This window comes from Dasypus novemcinctus, chromosome 19, assembly GCF_030445035.2.
Source record: "Dasypus novemcinctus isolate mDasNov1 chromosome 19, mDasNov1.1.hap2, whole genome shotgun sequence".
Classification (NCBI taxonomy): Eukaryota; Metazoa; Chordata; class Mammalia; order Cingulata; family Dasypodidae; genus Dasypus; species Dasypus novemcinctus.
In genome coordinates, this window is record NC_080691.1 from 33,086,122 (window position 1) to 33,106,097 (window position 19,976).

General features: G+C 47.8%; 1 protein-coding gene across 13 annotated transcripts in view; it reads left to right on the forward strand.

The window, feature by feature from the left end:
- Nucleotides 1-19,976, forward strand: part of ACACB (acetyl-CoA carboxylase beta) — a 140,861-nt gene that overhangs the window by 116,613 nt on the left and 4,272 nt on the right. For all 13 annotated transcript variants that reach the window (XM_058281500.1, XM_058281504.2, XM_058281501.2 and 10 more), the window contains 13 exons: nucleotides 865-1,020; nucleotides 5,100-5,222; nucleotides 5,326-5,595; nucleotides 6,027-6,124; nucleotides 7,150-7,270; nucleotides 8,565-8,675; nucleotides 9,698-9,841; nucleotides 11,448-11,568; nucleotides 12,942-13,038; nucleotides 14,570-14,666; nucleotides 15,240-15,375; nucleotides 16,604-16,781; nucleotides 19,030-19,142. In XM_058281500.1, coding sequence (XP_058137483.1) covers nucleotides 865-1,020; nucleotides 5,100-5,222; nucleotides 5,326-5,595; nucleotides 6,027-6,124; nucleotides 7,150-7,270; nucleotides 8,565-8,675; nucleotides 9,698-9,841; nucleotides 11,448-11,568; nucleotides 12,942-13,038; nucleotides 14,570-14,666; nucleotides 15,240-15,375; nucleotides 16,604-16,781; nucleotides 19,030-19,142 — 1,765 coding nt within the window. The remainder of the gene's footprint in view (nucleotides 1-864; nucleotides 1,021-5,099; nucleotides 5,223-5,325; nucleotides 5,596-6,026; nucleotides 6,125-7,149; nucleotides 7,271-8,564; nucleotides 8,676-9,697; nucleotides 9,842-11,447; nucleotides 11,569-12,941; nucleotides 13,039-14,569; nucleotides 14,667-15,239; nucleotides 15,376-16,603; nucleotides 16,782-19,029; nucleotides 19,143-19,976) is intronic.

Here is a 19,976-nt window from a genome sequence, read left to right on the forward strand (position 1 = left end):
TCATTTCCCTGGTTTGCTGTGTCTCTCACTGTGTCTCCTCTGTGCTTCCCTTTTTTGCGTCATCTTGCTGTGCCAGGCCTCCACTGCGCAGGCCAGCTTGCCTTCACCAGGAGGCCCTGGGAATCGAACCAGGGCCTCCCATATGGTAGACAGGAGCCTAATTGCTTGATCCACATCCGCGTCCCCCCTGTGGTTGATTTTAATGCAACACCTCGATTGGTTCCCTTAGGGAAACCAATATTTTCCCCAACCATGTTTTAGAATTAAACATTTGTAAAGTGGATCAAATATCCTATTGATTACCATTTTATCTGTCATCATCATCTCGCTCTCTACTTCTGTATATCTACCTATATTTTAATTTTTTATTTTGAAATAGTTTAAGATTCCCAAGAAGTTGCAAAAATAGTGTAGAGGCAAAGAAAGAAAAATAGTGCAGAGTTTCCTTCATACTCTCCACCCAGCTTCCCCCAGGGATAACATGGTACATAATCATAGTACATTGTCAAAACCAGGAAATTGACATTGGTATGGTACTATTCATTCAAATACAGACCTAGTTGCCTTTCGCCAGTTTTTACATGCCGTCTTTTTTGCATGTGTGTGTGTTGAGTATGACGACCGTTGTATAGTTGGAGCTCTGCTTTCACAGCTCTCACTGTCCCTCCTTGTTCTGGTCGCCCACCGTGGCAGAGAGGAGAACGTCAGCTAACCTAAGCGCTCACGACATAGCCCGACGTAACATGCTGTGCTTTCTCCCGTTGGGTTTTCAGTGAGAACCGGGTAGAAATGAACCGGCGAGGGGCGCGGTTCTCTGGGGGTCAGGGAACCGCCCTCCCCACCCTGCTTTTCTTCCTGCTCCAGATCATGTTTCACTCCTTCGGCAACAAGCAAGGCCCCCAGCACGGGATGCTGATCAACACACCCTACGTCACCAAGGACCTGCTTCAGGCCAAGCGGTTCCAAGCTCAGTCCCTGGGAACCACTTACGTGTACGACTTCCCGGAAATGTTCAGGCAGGCAAGTCCCGGGGCACCCTCGATAAACAGACTCCAGCGGTACCAAGCCCTCCTGTCCCTGCTCCTCTACTGAAGATCCAGTCCAAAGAGCAGGGTCTGCACCAAGAAAAAGGAGTGAGGCTTGGGGAGGACTGAGGAGGACTTTCATTTCTAAAGCAACCCTAATTTTATCCCAGTGATAAAAGTAATAGAGGAGCAGATGAGCGCCTGCTTCCCACGGGAGAGGTCCTGGGTTCCATCCCTGGTGCCTTCTGAAAACAACCAAAAAACAACAACAAGCAGACAAACGAAAAAGCCAACTCAGGGTTGCTGACGAGGCTCAGGGGGTGAGCGCCGGCTCCCCACATACGACGTCTTGGGTTCAATCCCTGGGCCTGGTACTGCCAAAAAAAAAAGTAGCATCATAGAGAAACTTTGAAAAATAAAAGGGAGTGAAAAATTTAAAAATGTTAAAAACAAAAATAAATAAATGGGAGTGGAGAGAAGGAAAAAAGTAATTCACAGCTCCAAATCCTAAGACGAAACAGATTGCTTAACATTTTGATATATTTCCTTCTAGTCATTTTCTTTTTTTTATCCATACCTTTATTTATTTGTTTTAGAGCAGTTGTATGTTTACAGAAAAATCATGCAGAAAGTACTGAGTTCTTATATTCAGTACCTGCTGCTTGCATCTGGGAATAGATGTAGCATGAGAAAGAAGATTTAGTCTATTTTTTAAAAAACTGATATTTTTTTACATTTTTTTGACTATTAAAGTATTCTTTGGAAAATACTAAAAGCAGGAATAATAAAATAACATTTCACCCATCATCTACTCACCAGTGGTGACTGCACTAACGTGGTAGTGTGTTTCCTTCAGGTATTTTTCCTGTGCCTTTATTTTTTCACATAGTAGGCTCTTTTTGACACGTCGGCATTGCTGACGCGAATGTCCGTTGACACTGCCTCCATTGGCTTGTGAATGATGCTAGTGAAGGCGAGGCTGTGGGCCCACCTCTGTAGGCAGGAAGGTGTCACTTGACTTCAGGCATAGGACATGCCTGGGAAAGCTGCTATTTAGAGCCACTCAGTCCTGGGCTTGAATCCGGATCTTTTTCTTGCTTCCTACTTGTCCCTGGACAAGTTCCTTCACCCCTCTGGGCCTCAGTTTCCTCCTCCATAAAATGGGGATAATAATAGCACCTACCTCACAAGACTAATGTGAGAAATAAGTGCTAAGTACTGAGTAGGTGCTTAGTAAATGGAAAACTCGTATTATTAAGAATGGCACTGTATGTGTCCTTACAAGAAACTCCGACCTCAAGAGCTATAGGGTAAGAAGCATGACTAAACCAGGACCAAATCCATCCTCTTTCCCTTAGATAAAGAGATAGAAGAATACTGTGGACAACTGTATGCCTATAAATTTGAAAACTTGGATGAAATGAAAAATATCCTGGAAAAATATATCTTTTAAGACTGACTCAAGAAGAAATGGAAAAAAACTGAATAGATTATAAGCATTAAAAGAATGATATATCTCAGAAAATCTACCCACCAAAAAATGGACCCAGTTTCTAGCAAACCTTCAAGGACCAGATAATCTCCCTCTTACAGAAATTATTTAGAGAATAGAAAAAAAGGGGTTTTGTCTTAACTCGTTTTATCAGGTTGGTATTACCTTTGTATTCATCCCAGACAAGATCATTTAGAGAAGGGAAGGTTATCTCATTTATAAATATGGACACAAAAAGCCTAAATAAAATATTAACAGATGAAATCCAGTAATGACTTAAAATAAACTTAGACCACATACACATGATGGCCAAGTAGAGTTTATCCTGTGACTGCTTATGTGATTTGGTATTAGGAAGTCCGTTCATGTATTTTACCATATTACTAGGTTAAGAAAAACTTAAATTTCTTAAGAGATGCAGAAAATGTATTTGAAAAAAACAACATCTATTCATAAAACAACTTAATAAACTAGGAAGAGGAGGGAATTTATCCTGGTAAAAGATATCAACCTAAAATTAATAGACTCTAATGATGAAATGCTAGAAGTATGTAAAGGCAGTTGCAGGACAGAGATACCTATTATCACCACTTGTATTCAACATTTTTACTGAAGGTCCTGGCCAAAAAAAATAAAAACTAGAAAGGAAGAAGCAAAATAATGGGGTATTTTTGCAGATGATATTAATGTCAATATAAGAAATCCAAGCAAATATACAGAATTAATTAGGGAATATGACAAAGATGCTAGCTATAAGGTTAGTATACAAAAATTAATTGTATTCCCATAGACCAGCAATAATTGTAAAATGTAACTAGAAAAAAACACCATTTACAAAATCAAGATCACCTATAAAGTTAATCAAACAAAAATGTACAAGGCTTTTATGGAGGAAGTTTTAAGACTTTATTGAAAGACATTAAGCCTGAATGAATGGAGAGAAATACTGTTCATGAATTAAGGGAAGATTCAGTATCACGATGATGTCATTTTTGCCCATATTAATAAATTCAGTAGAATTCTGATTAAAATCCCAACAGATTTTTGTGAAACTTGAGAAGTCTTAAAATTCAAGCAAAGCCTGTGAATAATAGGTAAAACAATTTCGTAAAAGAAAATCAGGAGGACTCACCCTAGCAGATGTTCTGACTTTCTTTAAAGCAACAGGAAGTAATTAAGACAATACGGTACTGTGGTATTAGAGCCAAACAAATAGACTAGTGGAACGGAAAAGAGAGCCTAGGGTCAGACCCATTCATAAACAGCACCTAATATGTAGTACAGAGGTGAGATTGCACGTAAAAGGTTCAGGGAAATTACCTGCCAATTTGAAAAGATAAATTTAGATTTCTGCTTGATCCAGTATAATAAAGTAAAGTAAAATAAAATAGAATAAAGGAAATTAGAGCCAATTGGGGTCCGTGAAAAAGGATAAATTATACAGGAAAAGACCCATAAATGTGACTACAACTTCTAAGACTTCTTTATACAAAAGAGAAGAGGCAAGCCCTGGGCTGGAATACTGTGTTCCAACGAGAGAGGAAACTCTAGATCTGCAGAGCACTTAGAAGCAAAACTGTAAAAAGTATGGGCAGAAGTTATAAACAGGAAACTCACAAAAAAAGAAATTCACTTGGTCAATAAAGATAGTAAAAGACATTCCCCTCGTAATAACCAGAAAAGAGCAGCTCGATACCATGAAACTGTAATTTTATACCCAACAGATGGGTAAATATTAAAAATTTGGTACAACCAAATGTTGATAAGTCTTTGGAGCAAAGGAACCTTTACACATTCTTAGTGGCTCTATAAAGGGGTACAAAAAATTTTGAGAGCAATTTGACAAGGTCAAGTAAAGGGGAAGCCTCATGTACTCTGTGACCCAGCCCTTCCATACCATGGAAACTCTTTTTTTCCATGTTTATATAAGAAGAAAACATAAAATGTTCGTTACAGTTTCCTTGATAATACTGTAGAATTGGAGACAACCTAAATATTCCCATGTAGTGTTACAAATAAATAAATTGTGATACATTCATATCATAGAAAATTAAATGGCAGGGAAAATGAATGAGCCAGAGCAAAATTTATCAACATGGATAAATCTCTCAAACATAACAGAGTAGAAGCAGCAAATTGTGAAAGCGTATGTCCCAGTATTGTCCCGTTTACAGTTTAAGTCACACCAAATAATACTGCATATTTTAGATATCAGCATGCATGATAAAGTATAACCGGAAGCACGCAGGCCTGAGGGACTAAATTCAGGATAATGCCTTCCTTGGGGTCAGGGAGGGGGAGGGGCGTCAACTGCATCTTTCGTGTCTTATTTCTTTAAACATAAAGAGCAATGGAAAAATTGACATTTGACAAAGCCACAAGATGGGTGCCCAGGTGTGTGTGTTTATTCTAAAAAAACTTTCTGTATACTTCATGATTAAAATATTCCATGATTGAAAAAGAGAAAAAAACTGGAAAACAGCCTGGGATTGTGAGCCGTCACCCAAGCCAGCTCCACCTGGGAAGGAAAGTACTTCTTGCCTGACGACTTCAAACTTCCTTCTCTCCTCCCCTTCCTCCAGGCTCTCTTTAAACTCTGGGGCTCCCCAGACAAGTACCCCAAAGACATCTTGACCTACACAGAACTCGTGCTGGACTCTCAGGGGCAGCTGGTGGAGATGAACCGTCTTCCTGGAGGAAACGAGGTGAGCGCTGGGCAGAGCCCAGCCCGCGGCCCGAGTCCCCGTTGAAACGCATGTTCCCTGGAGGAGCACCCCCGTTTTCCTGAGCCTTCCGTCTTCTCGCCAGGTGGGCATGGTAGCCTTCAAAATGAAATTAAAGACCCACGAGTACCCGGAAGGACGGGAAATGATTGTCATCGGCAACGACATCACCTTCCGCATCGGCTCCTTCGGCCCCGGGGAGGACCTCCTGTACCTGCGGGCGTCCGAGATGGCCCGAGCAGAGGGCATTCCCAAGGTCTACCTCGCGGCCAACAGCGGGGCCCGGATCGGGCTCGCCGAGGAGATCAAGCACATGTTCCAGGTGGCGTGGGTGGACCCAGAAGACCCCTACAAAGTACGTCCTGCGGCCGGCGCGGCGCTGTGCTTCCGCTCGGCTAGCATTGCATGCTCACCGGGGCGGAGAACGCTTCCTCTCCTTAGGTATAAAGCACAGGTGTCTTTACAGACATACGGTGTATCTGCGGAATTAAAATGCCCAAAGGGCCTCCTTGGGGAGGGGGGTCCATTATGTTGGAGAAACACTGAGTCAGAGGGATCAGGAGAAGCGTGAGGCCCCGTGGTAAGGCTGAGTGGGGCAGCACCGAGCAGACTTTACAGCTTTACACTGTCATTACACTTTACAGCTGTCATTAATACGTTATGAACGCACTCTTATCGTGATGTGATTAACATAGGAACTTCAGCCTCTACGGTGCTGACCTTTTTAAAGAGTGGCTGACGGGTGCATGGCCTTGTTGCCGTCTCTCTCTCTCTCTCTTTTTTAAGGGATTTAAATACTTATACCTGACTCCGCAAGACTACACCAGAATCAGCTCCCTAAACTCGGTCCACTGTAAACACGTCGAGGAAGGCGGCGAATCCAGGTAAATGACTTCGGGTTGTCGCTCCGTAATTTTGCTTGTGTTAATTCCAACGGGCCATGGGGAATCCATTTCTTTTCCATGGGGTTGGTGGCGATAATTTAGGGTGTGGTGGTGATGGTTGTGTTTATTCAACAGGGTACCTGGGCTTCCTTCTTGGGCGCTGGTGACTTGAATGTCTGGGGCTTTCTCTGGGGTGACCCCATCCTTGTCATTTAAAAACGAGTCATAGCCTCCAATCTGATGTCCTGGAGGGAGAATTAGATTGGGTTCTCACGATGTCCCAAGACCTGCAGGCTAATGTTCCCTGACGGAGTTAGCCAAGCTGACCCAGCGGGGATTCAGCAGGCTGGGAAATGTGGGCAGGGTAGGGGACTGCTCTGTGAGCATGTCAAAGGCTGCAAGCTGTCTTTCCCAGGGTAAGTTTTGTTTTCCTTAGTGCAACTGATGAAATCCAAACTTCCTGGACTGTGTTTTCCGGCATACTAGTTGGTGATCTGTGGGAAAAAAACAACAACAATTTCCATAGTCAAATATGGTTTGGGAAACACCGAGTCAAACAAGTTCTAATGAGGTCTTTACTCTCAAAATCCTTAACATGCCCAAGTGTGTTGCGAATCTGTAACAGGGATGAATTCTATAGTGCTTCTCAAACTTGCGTGGCGCTGGAATCTTGATTGATTGACTGAGAAGTAGCATCCCCATGTGTACTCCACCTCTAGACCAAACATTTCCAGAATGCTCTTAGAGGGCTGCAGGGCGGTGGACATTTCACCAAGACAGCCTTGGAACAAGCAGACGTTTTTGGCTCGGGGGGTGGATAAAAATTGTTGATGCTGTTCCTGCCCTTTTAGAAACGGCAGGGGCCAGTGGCGAGGGTCCCTGGACCCCCGCCTTCCTTTCTTCCCTGCCTGCCTTGCTCCTCTTCCAGTGCTTCACCTGGTTTTCCCTCCTGCCTCGGATCCCTGAGGCTTCATCACCCTTGGGTTTTCTGAGCTCCGTGGGTAACCTGTGCTTGGCTGTTGAAGGTACGTGATCACGGACATCATCGGGAAGGACGACGGCCTGGGCGTGGAGAACCTGCGCGGCTCGGGCATGATCGCGGGGGAGTCCTCCCGGGCCTATGAAGAAATCGCCACCATCAGCTTGGTGAGTCGGCCTCGTCTCTTCTCCTGTTCAACTTTGTATCGTGGAAACTTTCAGAGAGTCACAAAAGTAGAGAGATTTGGTGACAAACCTCCACATCCCCGTCACGCAGCTCCAACCTTGACCCACGTACAGCTGTTCTAGTTCCTCCCACCGCTACCTCTGCCCCCTTTTTTGGAGGATTTTAAAGCAGATCTCCAGTGTGAATCTTTAACCGATCAGGTCTCCCCCCACTGCTTTCTTTTACATAGCCATAATGGTATTACCACACCCAATGAAATCTACAGTATTTCGTCCATGTCATCAAGATCTCAGTTTTAACAGTGGTCTCAAAAACGTCTTTTTATAGTTAATTTGTTTGAATCAGGGTCTAGCCGCCTCCTATTTTAAAGACATTGAGTGCTTAGAAGAACTTTTGTCTGATTTTAGCTTCTATGAGTATTTGTCATCCCTCCACCATGGCCTTTCCATAAATGTTTCCTGTTTTTAGTGATATTATTAGAAGGAATAGTTCTCGTACCCCTCTTTAATGGTAAACTGTCATTCAAGGCCTTATTTCCATATGTAGTGTTGTATCTTCACTTTCCAAGGTGAAAAAACGCTGGTCATGGACATCTTTCTTAGGTTCGTTTCCTAGATGTTTTAAAATATATATATATATTTAAATAACTTTAAGTATATATTTTTTAATATATTTTTAAGTCCTGGATGTCTTTATATATACATATATATGTACATAACTTTTTTATTATGAAATGGTTTGACTCACAAGAAGTTTTTTAAACTAGTTCAGCTTTCCCACGTACATCTCCCAGCTTCCCCAACAATAGCACCTTACATCATCACCACAGCACTTGGTCAAAACCAGGAACGTGACATTGGCACAGTCCTAGGAAATCGGAACACAGCTTTTTGAATTTCACTGGTGTCCACACACACCCCTTGAAGTCCTTCTCCACACACGACCCCTCGACGTCCTTCTGATGGTACGAGAAGCCGCAATGGCTCAGGGTGGCAGAGCTCAGCAGAGACGCTCACGGACCTCTGGGAGCGCGAACACGGCCCTCCAGCCGCCGCTGCTGGCCGGTCTCTTCCATGCTCTCGGTTAACCGTGTTCTTTGTATCTAGAAAGCCATGCACAAACTAGCGGCCCAAGCACAGGCTTCTGTCTCAGCTGTGTGCCCCAGGTCAGGTTGCTGTCAGCCGAAGTGTAACTCCCCTTGTACCCAGCGTTCCCGGATGCGCGTCTGCCGTGGGGCGGGGCACCCCTGACCTCAGTGCCGCGCTGTCTCCACAGGTGACCTGCCGAGCCCTCGGGATCGGGGCCTACCTGGTGAGGCTGGGCCAGCGCGTGATCCAGGTGGAGAACTCCCACATCATCCTGACAGGAGCAGGTGCTCTCAACAAGGTGACTGAGCAGGGACCCGGGGGGCCGGGTTGATATTCCCGTTGTCCCCCGATGGGGCATTTTTCTCCATACAAAAAACCAGCTTCATTCCTAGGGATGTGAGAGCTGATTTTCCTCTGGTGGTTTTCCAGGCCCCTTCTGAGAAACTTTGTCCTGGTTAGGGAGCTCTGCTTCACCCCAGTGCTGTCCGAGGGCCGCGGGGGTGCTGCAGAGAGGAGTGAGATCCATGGTCCTTGTCAGCCTGCCTCAGTATCCCGTGGGGGGCTTGCTAAACCTCAGATGGCCCCACCCCAGGGGGTCTGATGCCGCTGGTCTGGTGGGGCCTGAGAATTTGCATTTCTAGCAATTTCCCAGGTGAGGCTGGTGCCGCTGGTTTCACAGTGGGATTTTGGCAGCCTTTAAAAACGATGCTTTTAGAGCCCTTTGTAGCAATGTGGAAAATGTTCTAATGCAGTGAAAAAAGTAGAATACCAGACTGCATGCTCACTGTGAGCCTAATCATGTAAAGAGAGAAGAAAAGAGGGAGATGTACCAAAATCATGACAGGAACAAAATCACTCTTTTTCCGGTTTTCTGTAATGTGTAAAATGCCACTTTAATAATGGTTTTATTATAAATGTCAGTTCTGCCAGAAGAGCCTGAAACTTTATCATTTTTTTTGCATTCAGACATCCTTCTCTCTTCCCTTTCTTAAGAGAGCTTCAGCTTCCCTGACTCTCTTGAAACCCTAAGTATAATTTTGCTTTTGAGTGGTCAAAGTAACCATCACTGGTTACTGGATCACTGGTTCTCAAATCAGTCTACATATTGGAACTATCCGAGGAGTTTTCATCCAAAAAAAAGTAAGGGTGCTTGGTTCCCAGCCCCAGAGATTCTGATGCCAGGGCGGATGCAGCCTGGGCACCAGCATTTTTGAAAGCTTGTGAAACAGCAAGTGAGATGCTTTCTGAACAGGTGGGAAGACCCTGGGCGCAGAGGGCGGCTTCAGGTAGGGCTCCCCTGACCTTGTTGTGTCCACGCAGGTCCTGGGGAGAGAGGTGTACACCTCCAACAACCAGCTGGGTGGGGTGCAGATCATGCATTTCAACGGCGTCTCCCATATCACGGTGCCAGACGACTTTGAGGGCGTCTGTACCATCCTGGAGTGGCTGTCCTTCATGCCGAAGGTACAGTAGCCCCGCAGCTCAGGTCCTGCAAGTCGCCATTAGCAGGGGCCGGACTGGCTCATTTGCTGGCATTCTCACCACCTCCTCCGTGATGCAAGAGGGTGGGGAGCAGGAAGGGCCACTGATTTTCCTTTTCCTTTTTTTTTTTTTAAAGATTCATTTTGTGTATTTATTCCACCCCCTCCTGCCCCATTGTTTGCGCTCACTGTCTGCTCTCTTTGCTGTTCATCGTGTGCTCGTCTTTTTTTTAGGAGGTACCAGGAACCAAACCTGGGACCTCCCATGTAGGAGGGAGGCAACAATCGCCTCAGCCACCTCCACTCTCTGCTTGTTGTGTCTCTCATTGTATTTTCTTATTGTGTCTCTTTGTTGCATCATCCCATTGTGTTATCTTGTCGTGTCAGCTCACTGCTCCAGCCCATCATGTCAACTTGCTGTCTTGCTTATCTTCCTTAGGAGGCACTGGGAACTGAACCCGGGACCTCCTATGTGGTAGGTGGGCACCCAACTGCTTGAGCCACATCTGCTTCCTGGTTTTTCTTTACTCCATCCTTTTTCCCTCCCTGATGCTCAGCAGCATACTCGCTCTTCTTTGCTCTTTTGGAGGCCTTAATGCCATCTGTGATGATGTTACCTTGTGATCCTCTAGAAAAGGGATGGGTGGCGTTGCCTCCTGGTACAAGAGGCAGCATTGGATGGTAGAGAAACTGCGAGCTTTGTGGTCAGACTGGATTTGATTTCTCCTTTCCTCCTTAGTAATAATGTGACCCAGGGACAGTCTCTGAATCTCTCTGAGCCTCAGTTTTCCCATCTGTGAAATGGGGATAATGATAGTACCTACCCCATGGTGTTATTGTGATGATTAATTGATATGATATTTGGAGCCATGCACTTGGTAGGCTCTCACCAAACGCTGCTCATGGTGGAGATCATTAGCTACTTCCGGTTGGACACTTTTTAAGCCAGATGTTGTTGAGGCACATGTTTGGGTCTCAGCTTCCTCAGCTGTCCAGTGGGAGTAATGTTTGCCCTTCCTGGCTCACAGGCTGATCAACAGCTTAGGAAAGAGATAAGAGTGGATATGGTTGTTGACTAATTGTCACATTACTCATTTTAATTATTTCCAAAAGGTTGGTTTCCAGAGCTCAGCTTATCCCAGACCTTCTGCCAAGAACCCCAAGTTTAAAGAGCCCAAATTTCAGTCCTTATTTCTAATGCTCCTTCCTCCCATCCAGTGAGTTGCCTGCTGCATGCCTCACTGCTCTCACTATCTGCTGCCAGCCTCTTTTTCATTAGAAGAGTTTTCCCTCTTACCTGGCCTTCTGTAGAAGTAGCAACCCCTTCCTGCCTTTGTTTTACTTCCCAGCACCAATAAATACATCTGAACCCCAGAGTACTCTCAGGAGTCCATAAACTCCACTTTTAAAAGAATCTATGGGTTAGTTTGACCTTACCTAAACTTCTCCAACTAAAACAATGGCGTCAGTGCCCAAGAGGTGGGTATCACTGCATAACCAGGCACATTCCTAGTCAGGAGAAAAAGACATTAATGGCAGGCCTGGGAGACCGAGTTGGAGACCCTGTGTGACCTGTTTCTCTTTTCTAGGATAATCGTAGTCCAGTCCCTATCATCACACCTACTGACCCCATTGACAGAGAAATTGAGTTCCTCCCATCCAAAGCTCCCTACGACCCCCGTTGGATGCTTGCAGGAAGGCCTCACCCAAGTAAGTCCTAGAGGGTTTTTCCTGAGACCTGGGTTTCAGGTTTCTTTTCTGGGCCTGGGCTAAAGGAGCACGTCAGGTAGAAGCATTTATACTTGGACTCTATTCCCAAGGGGTACACCTGAGTTCACATACAGGGGGAGTGGAGGAATTGAGATTTTATCCTATGCTTTTTTTGAGCTGTTGATCAAGGAGGTATGAAAACATGCTCTGCTTCCTGGAGCTAATACGGTGGAGGGAAGGCACAACAGAGGTCATGGCCTCCCCAAATGGCCCGCAGTTACGTGGTTGGAAAATTTGGTGCTGCAATATCAGTTTCAAAGGGAGACTGCCTCTCTTCCCTGGGACCCCTGCTTTATTTGGCTAAGGCTTTATAAGGAAGCTCTCCGTGAGTTAACCGAGGATGGATGACTTGGCTTCTACACGTCCACATGTACTGTACTTGTGCACAAAGGTTCACTCACAGAGGTACGCACGTGTCCAACACATCCATTCTCTCTGAAAGGCTTGTCTCCTGGAGGTGTGTTGCATCATTTCGAGCAACCAGAATAGAACAGGAAAGCTGAGCTGCCCCTGTTTACATAACCCTAAATCTAGAGTTCCGCACGCTGTAGCTTCGAGCGTGTGGCCTCCCAGTCCAGCTGCCAGTGCAGGAGGGGGCCCCCCTGGCCTAGTAGCATCCTCCCGGCGCATGCAAGATGCCGGTGGCAGAACAAGCCCTGTGGCTTTCTAGTGCTCTTGGGCGTGCTTGTTTGTAAGCCCTGAGGGGCCTCGATTCTGATTCAAAAACACTGAACTTCTTACTGAAGACAATTTTCTCCATCATGCCAGCCCTCAGGCAAACAAGGAAGTTGGTGTTTAATTCCCAGCACCCAGCCTCCGGTGTCTGTAATCCGAGACTGCTCACGCCCCACAGCCTGGCGACACTGCAGCTCTCCACACCGTGGAGTACATTTAAACTGCCATTCCTCTCCAAGAATGGTTGCATTTTCCAGCATCATTTTCTCTTTCTCCTGGGAAACTAACGACTTTCTTCCTAGTAAAATGGTTATTAAGCTGCAGCCAGCAAGTGGGAGATGAGTTTTGGGGGGCAGGCAGTCCCTTCCTGAAATCCCAGCTGAAGGGAGGCCTCTTGGAAAGAGGAGCGCCTATGATTGGGGTCTCAGGGCGACGGGTGTGACGGTGCACTGATGGTGGCCGGATGGTCTGTGTGGACTGCATTCCCCGTTTTGTTCGCCCTGCTTTTTTTTTTCGGTCAGGGAGGGGCCTCTGGTTCTGGGGCTGACGGGCATCTGGGCTGTCCTTACAGAGGTTGCAGGGCCCCGTTGGCCTCCACCCCACAGCCTCAGCCTGAGCCTCTGCTCTTCTGCCCGCAGCTCTGAAGGGGGCCTGGCAGAGCGGATTCTTCGACCAGGGCAGTTTCAGGGAAATCATGGCTCCCTGGGCCCAGACTGTGGTGACGGGACGAGCCAGGTAACCCTGAGGACGGGCGCGGGTGGCCCACACCTGGGCTCCTGGGCACTGGGGCTCCCAGCTCTTAGGCAGGTGGCCCCCAGGGGCACTTTCTCCTTGGCCCCAGGATTTCCCGGAAGAAAAACCAGTCTGGGGAGTGGTTTTCTGGTGACCGGCTTCTTCGAAAGGTCTAGGTCGGTCTGTGGCCTTAGCCAGCCTCGCCGGGGCAGGCCCCCCTAACGAGGGGGCCACGGAGCCCCAAGAGGCCCTGGGTGCTAACCCCAGAAAACTGCACAGACACTCAGAACTGCAAATTCCAGGTCAGGAGGGCCACAGGACAAGAACCCCTGTTGTACACCATTGCTGGTGGAAGGCTTGAATGCTTTCAGAGCTGGACGGCTCACTACTCATCTTTTTGGACAGCTCCAGCTGCTGAAAGTTCCTTCTTCTGTCTAGCCCAAAGCAGTGTCCTCATAACGTAGCACCCAGATTCCGAGTTCGCTGCTGTCACTACAAGCCCAGGCTCTGGAATCGGTCCCGGGACCCCTCAACTCTCTCTGATCCTCTACGCCCCCATCTGAAAAACAGGATAATAATTCCTACCCCCAATGGATTGTTGTGATGCTTGGAGGTGATGACCTAAATTAAAGCACTTAAAATATTATAAACGGTCAATAAACTGTTGGTGCTAGCTGCTCTTCTTTACCTGCTGGCAATGAAATTAAAATACCACATGTAACATTGGTATGTCGTTGCTTTTCAATAAATATTTTTATTTTTAGAGTTTTGTTTTGTTTTTTTTTAATCTGAGATGAAATCTCCTCCTCCCTGGGGAAGACCTCGGTTTACTTGCAGGCTGCTCTCCCAGCACCTCCCTCGTGGGAGGCGGCTATGAGGTCAAGCAAGGATGGCCCAGCGATGATGCATTCAGCGTCACGCCGGCCACCGGCAGCAAGTGGTAACTGCTGGTGAGGTCGCCACATCCCCTCAGCTGTGTCTCCTGCAGGGCACACGCCCCTCAGCCCTTTCCAGATATGCCTGGGGTCTAGGCCTGCCTGCCCAAGGTGGGAGCTGCTGGCCACGTTTGACAACTTACATGTAAACTAAATAAAATGAGATAGGAGCACAGGTGGTTCTCCACTTACATCCAGCTCATTTCAAGTACACGTATCGTGGCTATTGCGTGGGACAGCGCAGAACGGGAACGTGGCCGCCATCACAGGACGTCCCAGTGGGTGGCGTTACTCTAGACCCTGCACTACCCTCCCCATTACTGTTACCCCCCAACCAAGGCAGGGCCCCTCGTAGATCCAGACAGAATCTTGTGGGCTGCCAGCTTGGGAGGCGCATATCACTTTGACTCTTTTTCTTAGCCTTCCATCAAAATGATCAGCCAGGTGAAAATCAGCAATCTGCCTGCAAGCCCAAAGCCCAGCCATTAGTGCCCACAGCCTAGAAACGCCTGCAGAACGTCAGCTGGGGAGGGGTGCCCCCTTGAGATCTGCCGGGGGCTGCTGCCCAGCGCCTAGCTCACCTGTGCTCCTCCTTCCAGGCTGGGGGGCATCCCTGTCGGAGTGATCGCTGTGGAGACACGGACTGTGGAATTGGCAGTCCCTGCCGACCCTGCCAACCTGGATTCCGAGGCCAAGGTGAGAGGCCATGGGGGCTGTAGCTGCCTCCGGGTCTGCCCACCGCGAGGGGTCCTGGGCTGAGTGGACACACCTTTCCAGCCCAGCTGGAGGAGAGGGTTCAGTGCTTGCCCTGGTAGGGGCTCAGTGCCAGTTTTCCCGGCACTTTCCACAGGATGCTCATCCACTCTGTCTTGCTTTCTTCGTCAGATGAGAAGAGGTCCTGGGACTCCCTCCTGCCCTTTGCCCCGGCCCCTGCCGCTGCTTCTAGCTTAGGCCACGGCACATAGCGGCAAGAGCTCAGGAGGCAGAGGCTGGGGTCCTAGGACCAGGCAGCCCCGGCCAGCCTGGCACCTCTCTGACCTTAGCTTACCCGGAAATGGGCGTGCCCAGAGCCTCCCAAGGCTGCAGTGAGCGGGGTCCCTAGTGGACAATTTTGCAAAGCGTGACCCAGAAGGGCCCTCCTTTTGAGCCCTGACCCTTGCGTTGGTGCCAACACAGACCAGGTTGCCCACCTGAGACTCCCACGGTGTTGCTGGGTCCCTGGGTTGCTTTCCCCCGGAGGGGTCAGACCCAGATGGCTCTGTCTTCCAGATCATCCAGCAGGCAGGCCAGGTGTGGTTCCCAGACTCAGCCTACAAAACTGCCCAGGCCATCAAGGATTTCAACCAGGAGAGGTTGCCCCTGATGATCTTTGCCAACTGGAGGGGCTTCTCTGGGGGCATGAAAGGTAAGGCAGTCCCACCAGGGTCACTCCAAAGCTATGGGGTCAGCACAGCCCCCTTGGAGTAGCATTTATTTATTTTTTTATTTTTAGGAGGTACCAGGAATTAAATCTGGGACCTTATATATGCGAAGCAGGCACTCAACCACTGAGTTCTGCAATAACTTTTTTTTTTAGAAGTTACCGGGGATTGAACCCAGGACCTCGTATACGCGAAGCAGGTGCTTAACCACTGAGCTACGCCTGCTCCTGTGATTGTCCTTTGCAGGGTCTCATTGTTGTCTTAGCTGAGCCTTCTAGCAACCCCGAGAACAGGAGGCAGTTCAGTATCGTTGCCCGTTTTAGGATGAGGAACTGAGGCTTGGAGGAGAGGTGTGGCTTGCCCAGGTCACGCAGGGAGAGGGGCCCCCAGAGCGGGGCGGTCTGGGCTCCTGCCCACCCTGGCTCTTGCTTACCAGGTCAGCTGGGCAGTCGCCTTCCCACCTGGTAAACTGAGCAGACCGTGTCCGCTGTGAGCCTCCCGTGGCCTCCCAGCCGTGGACGTGCCTTTAGGCCCTCAACTCCTCTCGAGACTCAGTGGTCCTTGGCATGGTACTGGGGAGAGAGCTGGGTTGGAGGCAGGCGGACCTGGGGGGAGTGCTGGCCCCCACATGCCAGCTGGGTGACCTCCGAGCCTCAGTTTCCCTCCTTTGTGGGAGGGGGGTAAGAACAGGGCTGAGGTGAGGGTTCATGGAGCTAATCATTGGCCTGGCACCCAGCGTTAGCAATGACTGTCCACGTCATGGCCGCATTATTGCCGCCACGTCGGATGCCCGGGTATTTGGAGGGCGGGTCTCTGCAGAAGCTAAGGGCCACGCTGCCCGTCAGCAGGAGGGAGGGCCGGTGTCGTCATAGGGGTGGGTTCTGTGGGCTGGCAGTGGTGGCACAGGGCGGGGCAGTCGCGGGATTAACTCGGGCACGGGCGTTGCAGAGTCAGAGCTGGCCAGAATCGTAGAGATCATTGGATCCCTGCGCCTCCTTTGACAGATGAGAAAACCAAGGCCCAGGCGGGGCGAGTGACTTGTCCACAGTCACACGGCCACGTAGGGAGCAATCTGTGTCTAGACCAGCCTCCTGACTCCTAGTCCAGTGCTCAGGCCATGGCAGCTCCCGCGGGGCACGTGGGGTGGGGGCTTCACGTGCGATGAGTGCTGGGGCTTACAGGTGGCCGACCAGCAGCCGCTTTGCCTTTCAGACATGTACGACCAGGTGCTGAAGTTTGGCGCCTACATTGTGGACGGCCTCAGGCAATACAGACAGCCCATCCTCATCTACATCCCACCCTCCGCCGAGCTCCGGGGAGGCTCCTGGGTGGTCTTGGACTCCACCATCAACCCCCTGTGCATAGAAATGTACGCCGACAAAGAGAGCAGGTGAGTGTGTCGCCCTCCACCCGGCCTCTTACTTTCACTCCCAGTTCCCGAGCCTATCACCTTGGAGCCGCTGGCTGCGGATCACGCAGGGTGCTGAGTTTCTGAGGGACAGAGCCTCCAGTTTCACCAACCTGGAACGAGTCCCGCATGCGGTAGGGTTTTCTCAGGAGAGTTAGTGGCTGGAGCCTGGAGGTGGTAGAGGAATTTTGTCTAAGGTTTCATGATACAATATTCATCTGCTTCCTAGGAAATCTGCAATCAAAAAGACCAAACTCCCCTGAGCTTTCTGGCAGCCAGGATGAAAATGAAAATGTGACGAATCACCTAGCTCTCTTTCAATTCTGTGTCTCTTCCAAAGTTCTTGTAGGGGCTGCATTTTATTCAGGTTTCTTTTTTTTTTTTTAAGATTTATTTTATTTCCACCCCCCTTCCCTCCTCCCGCCCTGCTGTTTTTGCTGTCTGTGTTGTCTTCTCATTTTCTCTCCTTTCAGATTCACCAAGATTTGATCCTGGAGACCTCTGATGGAGAGAGGGGTTCCCTGTCAATTGCACCACCTCAGTTCCTGGTTTCTGCTGTGCTTCACCTTGACTCTCCCCTTGTCTCTCTTTTGCTGCATCATCATCTTGTGTGACTCACTTGCGCGGGGCACTGGCTCACCACCCGGGCACTTGTACGGGCACTCAGCTCACCATGTGGGCACTGGCTCGCCACGCAGGCACACTTTCTCTTCTTCTTTTTCACCAGGAGGCCCCAGGGATCAAACCCAGGTCCTCCCGTATGATAGGCGGAAGCTCTATCACTTGAGCCACATCCACTTCCCTTATTTAGTTTTATAACCCAAGACAAGCACAGTATCTGACTCTTGGTAGGTGCTTAGGAAATACAGACCAAACAAATGACTGGACAAGTATCCTCATGAGAGGATGCCAGTTCTTCAGGGGAAAAGAATCTTCTTAGCACCTGCTTTGGAAGGAACATATCTCTTACAGAAAAGACAATGACAGCAATATTTGAACCCAGTGACTGAGTGCCTGCCTAGGTGAAGGCTCCATGCTTGATTCCTTCCAGGATATAAAAGCCTCGAGAGGAGTTTTGCTTAAAATATTGGCACTCTATTCCTATTTCTACTTCCTCTTTCATTCATTCATGAATATTTATTGAGCTCCTCCTGTTTCCCAGGCATTATACTAGGCATTGCAATTTGGTGGCAAACAAGCCTGACCTGGCTTGCCTTCAGGGTGCCTAGTTCCTCATGGAAGGCTGCTGAGCTCAGCCTCCCGGGCATGCTCAGGACAGCAAGTGGCCTCAACAGGGTCATCGTTAACTTTTCACTATGGCTACTGGGAAGCTCAGCAGTGTAGGGTATTCTTCAGGGCTTCTGGACTTTCAAAGGCAATAAAAAAGGATAGGGGTACCTGTGGGTGGAAAGAAGCTTGGAAATGGGAAGGCAGCTCTTACAGGACCCTGCTGGACTTTTCTTTATGACCTTGTGGGCTTCAAGGAGATGAGAGTATCCCTGGTTCTAGGAGAGCAATGTTAGCAAAGTCAGACCAGACTGTGGCTAAAGAGCAGGAGGGTTATGCTGTTATGGAGAAAGTCATACAATCTTTTTTTTTCTTTTAAGAAAAAATATTTTAATTAGACACCCTGGAAATTAAAAATCTCTATTCTTCAAATTATATCATTAAGAAAGTAGACAGACAGACTACAGAATGGGAGAAAATATTCAAAATATGTATCTCTGACAATGAATCCAGTCTATAGAAGAATTCTCATAACTCAATAAGAAACATATTTTAAATGGGAAAAAGATTTAAACAGACACTCCACGAAAGAAGATACTCAAATGGCCATTAAGCAAGATGAAAATATACTTGGCACCATTATTCATCAGAAAAATGCAAAGTCACAGTGAGACACCATTTTGTACCCACCAGAATGGCTGATAATGGTTGATAAACACTGATAAAATGCCACGTGTTTACAAGGTTGTGCAGCTGGGAGAAAACCATACACTCTGGAGCTGAAAGAGACCTTCTGGAGTTCATAACACTTGACCGAAAAAGTTGGCCTGCCCCTCATTTTATGGGTATAGAGGCAGAGACTCAGAGAGAGCGGAAGTGGTCACTCCGAGAGTCGATGAACGTGCTTAGGACTCAAACCAGATCTCCCTGCTCACTGGCCTCTGCCTCCAAATCTGCTTTCGCTTGCCTCACAGGCCCCCATCCCTGCCTCTTCTTCTTTCAGGGGGAGTGTTCTGGAGCCAGAGGGAACGGTGGAGATTAAGTTCCGAAAGAAAGATCTGATAAAGGCCATGAGAAGGATCGACCCTGCTTACAAGAAGCTTGTGGAACAGCTAGGTGAGGGTCCCAAATACATCCCCCTAGGGTGGAGAGGCCCAACCAGCTCTGCCGAGGGAGGTTTCTAGGAATTAAAGATGAAACGAAGACACGCAGGAACGTGGTCACAAAGGCTGAGATATTTTAAGTGTGGCAGATAGCAGATCAACCCCTTTAACATTAAAAAAATATGCACAGTGCACTATGAATTTATTTCTCTGCACGCAGAAAATATAGCTGAAATATTTGGAAACATCAGAATTTTGGTGGCAAAATGTCCTTTTAGAATTTCCAGATACAAAATTTTTTACCAAATCTTTTTGACTGGTAGTTATGTTCCCTTTAAATGTGATTCTCTTTAAATTTCTGTATTTGGTGATAATGTGTTTATAACTATGCTCTTCACAAGATTATTACGATGTGTGTATGTGTAATTTGTTTGGATTTTGTATAGGGAATGCTGCGCTCGTGAAATGAGTTGGGAAGTTTTCCTTCCCCTATTTTCTGAGCTTGTGTGAAATTGGCGTTATGTCTTTTAAGTGTTTAGGAGGTGCTTTCTAACTACTAATCCAACCTCTTTATTAGCTCTAGGGCTACTCAGGTTATCTGTTTCTTCTTGGGTGAGCGTTGGTAGTGGTCGTATTTCAAGGAATTTGTCCATTTCACCCATGTTGTTGAATTGGCATAGAGATGCTTGTAATAGTCCCTGATTATATCTTAAAATATTTATTAAAAATAGTAATTGATAGCCTCCTACACACACAGTGAGTCTGCTAGAAGGGGGGCACGTTTAAAGCGCTGTGGAATGCCGTCTTGCCGTTTGTGAGTGCATTTCTGAGAGTGCCCGGGCAACTT